Below are 12,786 nucleotides of genomic sequence, written 5' to 3' on the forward strand. Positions count from 1 at the left end.
CCATTCCTGGGAAAAATTCTTGAAAAGGTTGCTTACCAACAATTACATATGTATCTGTTATATAACAATTTATCTGATGTTTACCAGTCTGGTTTTAGAGTTAACCACAGGACAGAAACTGCCCTGGTCAGAGTTGTTAATGACCTTAAAAACCTTAGCTCAGACAAACATAAAGTTTCTATTCTGGTACTTCTTGACATCAGTGCAGCCTTCGATACAGTTGACCATATAATTCTTTTTCAGCGCCTTGAACACTGTTTAGGCCATAGAGGCACAGTTCTGAACTGGCTTATTTCTTACCTTAACTGTAGATCTTTCTCTGTGTCTATTGGCAACTTTGAATCAGATAAAGTGAGCATTCCATATGGAGTCCCACAAGGGTCAATTCTTAGTCCACTACTGTTTCATTTGTATATATATGCTCCTATTCAGCAATACAACATTTCATATCACTCATATGCTGATAACACACAGTTATACATATCTGTTTCACTACCTTAGCCCAGTGAATTACCTCATCCAGTGCATTGCTGGTATCAAGTACTGGATGGCCAACTAAATGAGCACAAAACAGAGATTCTTTTAGTAGGTTCCAAAACTGTGAGGCACCAGATTCACTCTTTTTTAAAAAAAATCATAGAATCAGTATTATTATCATTATTATTCCCTTTTTAATAATAATGATGAAAATGCCTACTTATCTTATTCCATTTTTATTGTAATACCCTTTTATCTTGTTGTTTTTATATTATCTTATATGTGTCCATATATGTAATATATATTATATGTTGTTATCTTATATGTTTTTGTCATGCATATATCCGTAACTTTGAATGTTGCTATAAAATACAATACTGATTAGTGTATATAATTCCTACACTTTACATTCTAATCAGATCGTTAAGAATTAGTACGTGTGTGTGTGTCTCAGTAAACACAAAATAGGTGGTTTTAGTTAGAAATAGATAGGCTCCATTATGTCTAGCATTGAACACGTATTTGTTTATGGCTTTTGTCACGTGACGATAAGAGAGCTTGATGGGTGGGTTCTCTAAATGGAAAATATGAGTTCGGCCCCACCCACACAAGTTAGCGAGCTAAAGATAGTCAATCTGCTACTGGTCAACGAAATACGTCTTCCAGGAAGAGACTGCAAGCAGACTAAAGTAAGTGCTAAAATCAAACAACTACTCAAACAGTACAGGTTATAAGTTATTTTGGATAAGTGGCAACTATCTTTGGAGTCGTTTTGTGGTCAAACGTTGCTCTGCTGTTCTCGACGCTGTCGTTAGCTTGTCAACGTTTATTGCAGTTACCAACTCAACTAAACTCAACCATTTAAGGCTACAAAATGCTCGTCTAACGTTAGGTCGTTGCATCATTTTTGCTGGAATCTTTTTTATTTTTATGGTTAACTAGCTAGTTAGCTAAGTTACGACCTAGAGCAGGGTTCAGTTGACACGGCTGTTGTAAGCGACATTATGTAAATCGGGTTTGGAGGTAACTTAGATCGTTTTCAATAAGAGATTTGTACAGGCCTGAAGTAGCGTTTTATTAGCTAGCGCACTGTTTAAAACGAAACGTTTGTTCGTGTTATAAGCTAGCTAAATGTCTGTTTTCCAGTGACTAACATGATCTGTTTAGCATAGCGTCAAACTATCAGTGCAGTGTACTCACTAGTCAAGATATATTACTTAGCTATAGTAACGTCTTGTGTTTGGCCGAACCATTGACTGTATGTCTATGGGCCTAACTAGCAATCTTCTAAAGTTTTAAAGTGAGTGAACTGACACACCTAGGTTCACGTCACAACAAAATAGAACAGGTAATCGTCACTGTCTTGTAACACCTTAGGAGGTTGTAATGACCTCGTTCTGGTGAATTTTTACTACTATTTTTTTTAAAGATTTTTGACCCTGAAATGATAAATACCTTTATTAGCACCCAAACTCCCTAAGCAAATATGGGCGTGCATATGTGTGAGGATTTGCAGCTGTTCATTGTGGTTTTGTCAGGTCACAGTTTTCTCACAGTTTGAAGTGTGAAGGCAGTTAGATGTGATAGGTTTGCACCTGAACAGCAATTAAATGTGATGTGTTTGAACCTGAACCATTTAACCCTGAAATAGACACACCACATTTGGTCTGACTGTGTGCATTTCACAAGGGCGCTTTGAGTCAGCATCTAGTACTACTATGTTTGACGTCAGCAGTAGGGCATGCTGAGGAAGTGTATAAGAGGTTAAAAGTATTTATTTAATAGTCATTGTGACTGAGGATAACTTTTGCCTGCAAAAATCTGAAAGTAGGTTTTAAAGTAATTGCTATATTCACTAAATTTATATGCTTCTATCTCATGATTTGACCTCTGTATTTCACAGGGTAGCTTCCCTGCCTTGTGTGCTTATTCAAGCACAACAACATCCTTTTTTCTGTGTCCAGAGAAGACTGTTCCATATAAGTCCACTGAAGTCAGTTTTACCATGGAACAAGTAGGCCTATTGGAACACAGGCTTTTCATACTAAGCTTAACCAAAATGAAAGTTTCCTCACCACTCAGCTAAAAATATCTGTGATCCAACAGCACTGGACTGAAGAGTTTGCTCTTCATTAGACTGCAGTGACAATAAAACTTATATTGCTACATTCAAATGCAAAGACTGTGGTTTATAGATTACAAACTCAGCTCACATTAGGAACATAACTGAAACCGGGAGAATCAATTGAATAGGCCTGTAGTTTTTTGCCTATAGGTGCATTTAAAAAGCACTACACTGAGGCTACATCCACACTAATATATTTTCAAGGAACTTGACCTATAAAGAAGACTAGTATCGTATGTCCAATTCAATGTAACAACTAACTATATAATTATTGTAAGTCAGATCTATATTTTTCAATGCAAACATACATGGTGCACTATATAAATGCACCACTTCTGGAAAACTGAGATTGTTCATGTCTTAGTCACTGAAGAATTCTGCTGTGTGGGTGCAAGAGGGGCAGTTTTACAGCTGAGTGTTATTTCAACTCTCTTGTTGCTATGTCAATGCATTCATATGTCTTAAGGGTGCCATTAAAAGTGTAGTGTTCTTTCTTTTAATTGTTCTTTACCAACAGATAAAGTAAATTTTTGTTTAGGTGGCTGCACAAGATGATTCTTATATTTTTAGTAATAGGTCATGTTTGCAGCCCTTTGATTGACAGTTCCGTTTTATGTTTAAAGCCATGAGCTACCCTGGATACCCCCCACAGGCAGGCGGATACCCACCACAGCCTGGGGCTTACCCTCAACAACCTGGTGCTTACCCACCTCAGCCTGGAGTTTACCCTCCCCAAGCAGGAGGCTACCCCCCACAGCCAAGCGGCTACCCTCCTCAACCTGGTGGCTATCCACCACAGGCTGGTGGCTATCCACCACAGGCTGGTGGCTATCCACCACAGGCTGGTGGCTATCCACCACAGGCTGGTGGCTATCCACCACAGGCTGGAGGCTATCCACCACAGGCTGGAGGCTATCCACCACAGGCTGGAGGCTACCCACAGGCACCACCACAAGGTAAGCCATCGCTGTTAAAGGAATAGTAGAACCACTCTCATGTCTGTACGGTAAATATGAAGCTACTGCCAGCGGCCGGTTAGCTTAGCTTAAAGACTGGACGATGGGAGGGAAACAAGTAGCCTGGCTCTGTCAGAAAGTAAAGAATTCAGCCTACCAGCACCTCTAAATCTCTCTTATTAATGTGTTATGTCTTGTTTGTTTAATCCATATAAAAAATAAAGTGTAAAAACGATGCCTTGTGGTTTTACAGGGGGTTATGTGCTGAACTATGTCTTGGCTGGGTGCAGTGACTTCCTGGAGTCTTGTTGTCAGTGGCACAGGGTTTTTTTGTACACATTAAACAAATATAACAGATATAACATGTTAATTAATTAGCTTTAGAAGTGCTGGTGGGTATATTTTGTTACCTTTGGACAGGGCCAGGCAAGCTGTTTGCCTGTTTCCAGTCTTTATGCTAAACCAAGCTAAGAAGCTGCTGGTTGCAGCTTCATATTTACTGTACAGACATGAGAGTGATATCGATCTCCTCATCAAACTCTCAGCAAGAAAGTGAATTAGTGTATTTCCCAAAATGTCAAACTATTCCTTTAAAGCTGCATTAAGAGATCTGTGACCAAGAATGGGCAGAAACACTATAAAACAAACTCGGAGAAATAAACTGATATAGCACCTTATCAAGTTGTTATGGTATAACATATTAGCAAAAACTGCCTACTTTCTCATCTAGCACATGCAGAGCAACATGAGTAAAACAGTGTTGAAGTCAAGGTATTCTGGTGCCTGTCTTAGAAAGGATGAGTCAGTTATGCTGTGTTTATAGGCAACATGGATCATGAGACGTATAGTTAACAGATGGATTTTTTTTTCCATCAAAAAACAAACATCTACTGTTGCTAAGAGAAGCAAGTCCCACAGTCCATCTTTCACATAGTACTCCCAGAAAGGAAGGAAGGAAGTTCCAGTAAGAAGGGTCATCCCTGTCTCAGTCTAATATTTTCATTTATTTCAGGCATTTAGTAGCACAATACATCCTCACCTTTCCTGAACAGCTTTTTCTTTGTTGTCTGCTCCAGGCAGCTGGGGAGGTGGGCCTGTTGGTGGATATCCCTCCATTGGTCTTGACAGCTTATCCAACCCTGGATACAACGCTGGCATGGTAAGTTTAGCCTAAAAAAATCACCTTCACCTGCACCCAGAAAAAATTCTTAATATATGTGTAATGCAACATCTTCAGATTATTGCGTTGAATATTCCAGTTAGAATGAATTACACAGCCATTCACGGAATATCACATCCTTTCAATTTACGGTAAGACTTTTCCAAAGTCTGCATTTCAAAATCCTCAGCATTGCTATGTTCTTTGTCACCTTCTCTTTCTCAGTCCCTTGCATGAGAAAAACAGTCATGTACTTCACTCTTATCCATGTTTCTTAAAGGGGCAATATGTAAGATCTGGCCAGATTTTTTTTTAAAACATTTAAAAAAATTAACTAACCTTATCAACAGAATGTGAAGAAGTAATAGTTCTGATGTTATTTTAATGACGTCAATGTATGTTGCAGAGATATCTACTGAAATTAGCACGCTAACCTGCTAGCCCCGGTCCGTCCTGTGTTGTAATACCACTTGTGCTTCAAGAGGTGATATCTAGTCCAATAGTATAGCTCAGATAGTTCCAGCTGGAAGATGTGTGCGAGCGGTGAGTTTGCTACATTACACAGTCTAATAAATTTTTGTCTAATAAATATACAAAATAAACTCACAAAATGTCAAGAAAGGAAATATTCTTACACCTATTTTCCTTATCAAGACAGATTAATACAACTGTACACCTTCTGAATTCACTTTTCTATTACATCGTAAAACACACTTCATTCAAACTCGACAGAAACTAAATAAAACTCACCAAAACCATCTTGGTTAGTCTTTCCACTGTTCCAATAATCACCAACTCTGGTTTGGTCAAAATAAATCCTTAATTCACCAAGTGAGATGTGAAAATTATTCTGGCTCCACATGCTTTCGCTGCCTCTCTGATGCCCGACCTCTCTCCCACCCGCTTCTCTCCCGCTTGATGCCTCTTCTATCCCCGCCTGAACCCGCTGTGTGTTTGTCGTCCCCGTAGTCAGAGTCCTGGTCAGAGCCTGTAAATCACCTCAGTACTGTATTCCTGTCGTCAAACTGGCCTCTGTCGGTCTCGGAAGCTGTGTTCGGTCCCTGTCTGGCCATGTTCACTGGGAGGCTGCTGATACCGGTTCTGTTTCCTGCTCACCCAGCTCCAGTTCTGGTGCCCATTCCGTACTCAGTCAGCTAATAGGACCGCTAAGTTAGCTGCGCAGCTAACTGAGCTAACTAGCTAACGACAGTTAGCAGCAGTTATGACCTGATATGTGATATGCTGCCCCCTATTTTATTGGAGTATGAATTTGTCAGGTGGAGAGTAGTCTCAATTCTTACATATTGCCTCTTAAACCAAATCAGACCAAATCAACTTACCTATCATGTAATGCTTTTTTTTAATTATTATTATTTTTTTTTTTTACCCCTTTTTACTTTTCCGATTCATTGTTTTGTCTTTGTTGTATTCTCATTTGTGTTATCAGATATATGAATTTCCATCGTATTATATAGCATGGCCACACTTTGTTTGGGTACTTGTGTACATCATGTAACTGGACAAAGTTCAGAACATCAGGAACATTAACTTCAGATTCTCCTCTGAAGTTAGTTCCAGGATTTTAAACATTGATTAATTCCATAAATAAATCAAAATCTAATCCAAAAAAGGTGTGACCAGCTACCTGTGCTTTGCATGAAATAATCTTCAAGGATCTGTACACATATTATGGGATACCAATCTTTCTAAATCACAGGCCAACCAGATCTCTGCAGGCATGGGGGGTTTTACTCCAAACCCATCCATGTTCGCCCAAGCCTCCGGGGGGAACCCACCTGCCACTCAGTCTAGCAGGTATGGTGCCCCTTTCCCTAACCAACAGTCATATGGCCTGTACCCACAGCCAGGAGGGACCATGCCCCAACAACAAAGCTCAGGGATGGGCTATCCTGGTCAACCTGGCCAGCCAATGCCTGGATACCCCGGTGCACCATCACCCAACCCACCCATGGCTGGTTATGGAGGAGCACCAGCACCTATGCCAGGGTACCCAAAGGTCCCTTCACCAAATCCATCCATGCCAGCCTATGGAGGAGGAGGCATGCCAATAGCTCCACCTGTCAATGTAATAAACTCAGAAAACACTTTTTTGACCCTACTGGTTAAAAACTTAAATATCTGTCTTCTTATTATGCCTCTGTGTTGTGATGTCTTAAAGGTGGGGTATGCGATTCTGCACAACAACAGCATATCTTGGCAAACTAGAAAGTAAGCTAAATGTCCGTGGGCAAGTCATTTAACATTACCTAACACACAAATCATGCCTGGAATGACTGGAATAGTGTTGTGTAGCACGGTCCGAGCCACTTTGTTTATTTCCCATTTACAGAACCAGGGCTGTGTACAAACACTGGATTGTATTGGATTAGAATCGCATACCCCACCTTTCAATACACACACTTATATACATTTACAACGTAATGTCTAAAACAGAATTCACTTTTTGTTTAAATAACTTAACTAAATTGTTGTATTGTTATCTCAGAGAGGATTCAGGGGAACAATCACCGACTTTCCTGGAGCTGACCCACTCAAAGATGTGGAAGTCCTGAGGAAGGCCATGAAGGGCTTTGGTGAGTGTTATGGACAGAGAACTTAATCAGGGTTTGCTACTTGTTATTTTGTTGTTTTTATCTATTTCTGAGCTGTAATATCCTCCGGATGCACATGATGCACTACATGTTGTCCATTTGGGAAGTTGTATTCTAATTGTATATTCTTTTGGGCCACTCCTTCTTAATTATTTAGTTGAATAATTGGTTGTAAGGGTCATAGTTAACTAAGAAGTGTTTAGTTGATTACCGGTAGTCGTCTTTTACGGTCTTTTTCAGGATAATGGGTAAAAAGTAATTTCTGATCAATCGAAAACTATAATCACATCTATAACCATAGTATTCACAAATATTCTTTGGTCTTTTATCAACACAATTAAAGACTATATTTATAGATCATAGTGCATGAATTCACTTATCTGTAAAGGGACAAAGATACTGGAGAAACATTTTGACAGATTTTGAAATTATATTACCTAATAAATTAGTCAAAGACATCCTATGACTGTTAGTTGACAAATAATTTCTTAAGTCGATCACAGTCTTAATTTTCTTCAAATTACAGCTTTTGTATTTTGAAAGATATGTCATTTTTAAGTATAAATTTAATTTGTAGTTATAAATGAAATGCTTTAAATTGAAAATTAAGACATGTTTCTTTATCTGTGTTGTGTGATTTGACATTGTGGGCTTGTCTGTGCAGGAACTGATGAGCAAGCCATCATTGACTTACTGGGGAGTCGCTCTAACAAGCAACGTGTGCCTTTGCTCCGAGCCTACAAAACTTCCTATGGGAAGGTAACAGACCTATTCATACTTATTGTTAAGTTCATATGTTGTTAATGTGATGCCTGATGTCATTTTCCATTAGGGGAGTATTTGATTTAAAAAAAAATATATTGTTTACAAAACAAACACCATTTCTCAATATAGAATCATACATGGCACACTGTGCATTACCTGGAAGTGCATAACAGGTGCTAGTGCTGCCAGTAAAATGGAAAGGGGATTGGATGTCCTCAGAGCTCATTATAGCTATGCCACAGAGGTTTTTTCACAGCAGTAGTTAATTATGGTTTTGAGTTATTCCAAGCATGTTTCCATTTTCAGGATCTGATTAAGGACCTGCATTCAGAACTGTCTGGAGACTTTAGGAAGCTGGTCATGGCCACGTTGAAGTCCCCAGCTGAGTTTGATGCCTCTGAGCTCCACAGTGCCATAAAGGTAAATGCTGAGAAACAAAACCAATTGATAATTTTCTCTGTATTTACCGTATTTTAGTCATTGTAGAATCACATACAATCCAGGTTATTATGTGGTTTTGCATTGTAAAAACATTTGCTTACTTATTATGAAAAATATTCTTTGATAAAGAAGCATTTTTACATTATAAAATGTTCTAAAGAATTTCATTAGTTGTAGGTTTGAATGAAGATTCACTAAACAAAAATAAAGAGGGATAATTTTGGCTGCTACAACACCAGAGGATGAGGTTATCAGATTATCATTGTTCGGTCTTCCTAACAGGGAGCCGGAACTGATGAAGCCTGTCTGATAGAGATCCTGTCGTCTCGCTCCAACGCTGAAATCAAGGAGATAAACCGTGTTTACAAAGCAGGTGAGATGCCTCAGGGCGGTTAATGCACTGCTTTCCCCTACTGTTCTGTTCTCCTTTATCACACAGCATCACAACACTGTGTTGAAAGAGGTTTATTACGTTAGTGGATAAGCTCAGTGTATCTTGATCTGGGTACCACCATAAAATTTGAAAATGCAGATGTTATGGTTAGAAATCTGTCACATATAATCAAGGTTTCATAACTGCAACTACAGAAAGGCATTACACAGTTTTTAATGAATCCTTAACTGTAATTGTTCATTTTATTGTTTTATGTAGTAAAATTTTGTAATCCACAGTATCCTAGTTTCCCTTGCCAGTAAGCTGGGTTGTGATCACCCTACCTACAGTAAATGCCTGAAAAGGTGCCAGTATATCAGTTTTGGTTTCAGTGAAACATTTCAGTATGTCATGATTGAAATGTAGTTGCACAATGTTTGTTACATGTTTAAAGATGCTAACTGTAAAAAAAAAAAAAAAAAAAAATTCAGATTATTACTAACTTCATTTATACCCATACCCATGTATTTATATTGAACCCATGTGTTTGTGGTCTGTTTTTGTTTGTTTGTTTGTACCATTACTTTTTCAGAATACAAGAAGTCACTGGAGGATGCCATTAGTGGGGATACCTCAGGCCACTTCCGCAGGCTCCTGATCTCTCTCGCCCAGGTACAGATATGATACATATTTATTACTTGTATGCCTGACGTCTCTTAGCAACTACTTCCAGATTTTATTAGAAATATGCTGTTCTGTATTTTTTAGGGTAATCGTGATGAACGAGAAACTGTTGACATCTCTCTGGCTAAACAAGATGCTCAGGTAAAGTCTGCTTCATTCTCATTAATAATTAATGTTTGCTGATTTATCTGCAACTTGATAGTTTTTATACTGTTAATTACTTGACCTATTGTTGGCACAGCATGTTGATTTGTCCAGATTGCTGTTCTCCTTATAGGCCCTGTATGCTGCTGGAGAAAACAAGCTGGGAACAGACGAGTCCAAATTTAACGCTATTTTGTGTGCCAGGAGCAAACCCCATCTCAGAGCAGGTATTCCTTATGAAGACATGTTCACAAGCATAATCAACTATAAGGTTCAACATTTAAAATGTATCAACGGATAATTAAGAATCAGGCCACAAATGCAACATCAGTGTCTTGTTAGCTATGTTACTGATGGTGTGTGTGTGCGCATGTGTAGTGTTTCTTGAGTACCAGCAAATGTGTGGCAGAGATATCGAGAAGAGCATCAGCAGGGAGATGTCCGGAGACCTCGAGAGTGGCATGTTGGCAGTGGGTAAGAATACACAAACACTTTCAACCCTAATCTTAGAAGGGCCACACCCATGTGATTGTCTGAATCTGCTCCACATAATAAATTAATGACGAGTGTAGAGGCTTGTCTGCAGTACATGTTTGATGTAACATTTAACCATTAAACATTTTCCATCCTTATTATATTACATACTGTATTACAGCTATCCTAATACACTTTTGAAAGTAAATGTAGTTACTGGAAGAAGGGGTGCTGTTAAATGCATAATCTCTTTGTTTTGTTTTTTCCTTTTTTCTCCAACATTTCTCAGGGTTATGGTACAGTAACCTGCTTTTAGATGTGTTTTATTTGAATCCTTCTATTGGTTTTGCACATCCAGTCTATATGTTTTCATTGTGAGGTGGTGTGCACTGCAGTGTTGGATGTTTGCCATTGTCTTTGATTCTGTGTTTCATTTCACTCTTCGGGACAATGTTTTTGTTTCTGATTCCACATTTACATTTTTTTCAAAATATAACTTGCTTTAAAGCTGCATTAATCAATATTTGGCCACCAGTGTTGCAGAAAACCTCAGAAACAAGCTGACAAACACAACCCTCACTTAATATTGATTATTGTAGCTTTAAATTTGCTTTTTGCCATGCTGTTATATTCCTTTGGTGTATGCATAACTTGATTTTTCATAGTTTACGTTTCAGATGCCACATAAGTATTACTTCTCCATCATCCTCCCGTTAGAGTGATAAATATTAGAATGTGTTCTTTACAATGCACTAATTAGTACATTTGAGATCTTGTTTGTTTAAAAAAGAAAGAGACAAAGTATGAATGAATGAGTACATTGTGCTTGTTTTGGTAATTAGTAAGTAATTTCTCTGTTTCAGTGAAGTGTATTAAGAACACATCCGCCTACTTTGCTGAGAGACTTTACAAGGCCATGAAGGTGAGACACCCTGTCATGTTTGGATACAAATTTTCGATACATTACTAAATAAGTGCAACATAATGTTTAATAATGTTTAACCCTGATTTTGTGTGTGTGTGTGCGTGCGTGCACGTGTTCAGGGAGCTGGGACCAAAGACACAACCCTAATCCGGATCATGGTCTCCCGTTCCGAGGTTGACATGCTGGATATCCGCCAGGAGTATGTTAAAAACTATGGCAAGTCGCTGTACACGCACATCTCTGTAAGTATCTTCATATATTGTATTTTTACAAATAGCCCTACAGCTGCATGGATGATGTAAAAGTAACAAGTACACATGATTTTGTGAGACAAAGATCTAATGCCTAATTGCTTATGCATTTTTGTTATTGACAGGGAGACACATCAGGGGACTACAAGAAGCTCCTACTGAAGTTCTGTGGGGGCAGTGACTGAAAAGGAAACAGTGTCTACTACATTATAGAAATTTTCTATAAATATCAGATTTCTGCCTTATCTATATGCACTATACACAAACCTGCATGCCATGCCAGTACTCTCAATGCAATGTTTACTTAGTTTTAAGAACCTCAATATCGCTACATATTGTTTCTTTTCTATACAGTTTTATATTTATTCACTTGTGATATCTTTGCTGGATATTTGAGTTGAATATACATGGCCATACAATCGATTTGCAAGAGATTACTTTTTAATTTTTAGAGCTATATATTTTTAAGATATTTTATTTCAATTGTGCCAATGTGATCTGATATCTAATGATATCTGGTGCGTTTATCAATTAATTTTCTAATGTTCAGCAATGCTGAATAAAGTACGAGACATAGAATTCATAGCAGCTAAGTACCAAAGTTGTCTGTCAATGTTTTCAATTGTATAATCTCTTCTATATTTTGTCTACACTTAACTACTTTTTGTTCATTATAGTTGTGTTTTATTTGCAGCAGATGCTTTAATTTGTGTATCATATACCTGTCATTGTAGTATGTAAAATCAAGCATCCAATTTCATAAATTGTTAATGATTTTATCTTCATGAGTCTCAGAAAATAAATATTAAGAACACACACTGGAAGTATTTGATTTTTGTCACATGCAAAATACATTGAAATTATTTGAAAAATACAAAAACATATGTACAGGCCTTATTTAGATACAGATGTCCCCCTAAAATTCAGAGTAATGTCTATCATATCCCTTCACTGGTTGACAAACAAATGACTCCCTATGTGCAATACAAATGGTTTTCATCAGATGGCATAATTACCAATTATAGTATCTTTCAAAGTTGTCATGACCTTCTCATGACTGCTCTAACACTGTTTAACTATTAAATACTGCACTTGGTAGTAGACTCAGTTTGCCAGTAGAGGGCAGTGTCATCTTTAGTCAACCCCAACAGTTAAACTAGAAGTGTGAATTTCAACAAGATGAGCTCCTTACTAATGCTAAGCTGTGAAGAATATGGATCATTATATGATGGCATTAGATAAATACCTGTCACAATTCAGTTTAAATTCGTACAGGTAGGTAACATAATAAACAAGTGTCTACAAAACCCAACACTGAATGTATTGAAAGTCTTGCGGGTGACTCTTAAATACACAGCATTTTACTCAATCAATACAAATACATAATTTCTCTTTCCTTG

The 12,786-nt window shown here is 37.9% G+C and overlaps 1 protein-coding gene across 5 annotated transcripts; it reads left to right on the forward strand.

Moving 5' to 3' along the window:
• Window positions 1–1,008: 1,008 nt before the first annotated feature.
• Window positions 1,009–12,202, forward strand: LOC122884384 (annexin A11-like). Of its 5 annotated transcripts, none has more exons than XM_044214220.1 (15): window positions 1,009–1,166; window positions 3,226–3,558; window positions 4,635–4,717; window positions 6,435–6,803; window positions 7,224–7,311; window positions 7,994–8,088; window positions 8,401–8,514; window positions 8,818–8,908; window positions 9,501–9,580; window positions 9,677–9,733; window positions 9,870–9,963; window positions 10,115–10,210; window positions 11,074–11,132; window positions 11,255–11,377; window positions 11,512–12,202. In XM_044214220.1, exons 2-15 carry the CDS (start codon window positions 3,228–3,230, stop codon window positions 11,569–11,571), a joined length of 1,740 nt encoding a protein of 579 aa, XP_044070155.1. In that variant the 5' UTR covers window positions 1,009–1,166; window positions 3,226–3,227; the 3' UTR covers window positions 11,572–12,202. The 5 variants fall into 5 exon arrangements, with proteins under 5 accessions (XP_044070155.1, XP_044070157.1, XP_044070154.1 ...); XM_044214222.1 differs by having other exon boundaries at window positions 6,582–6,803; XM_044214219.1 differs by lacking the exon at window positions 1,009–1,166 and having other exon boundaries at window positions 3,213–3,558.
• Window positions 12,203–12,786: the final 584 nt, after the last annotated feature.

Source organism: Siniperca chuatsi, linkage group LG11 (genome assembly GCF_020085105.1).
Source record: "Siniperca chuatsi isolate FFG_IHB_CAS linkage group LG11, ASM2008510v1, whole genome shotgun sequence".
In the NCBI taxonomy this organism is placed as follows: domain Eukaryota; kingdom Metazoa; phylum Chordata; class Actinopteri; order Centrarchiformes; family Sinipercidae; genus Siniperca; species Siniperca chuatsi.

Coding starts and splice junctions, on each gene's coding strand:
- LOC122884384 (XM_044214219.1), top strand. CDS start 3,216: ATGTTTAAAGCCATGAGCTACCCTGGATACCCCCCACAGGCAGGCGGA. Junction 8,515..8,817: donor AGCTCCACAGTGCCATAAAG/GTAAATGCTGAG, acceptor TCTTCCTAACAG/GGAGCCGGAACTGATGAAGC. Junction 8,909..9,500: donor AAACCGTGTTTACAAAGCAG/GTGAGATGCCTC, acceptor TTACTTTTTCAG/AATACAAGAAGTCACTGGAG.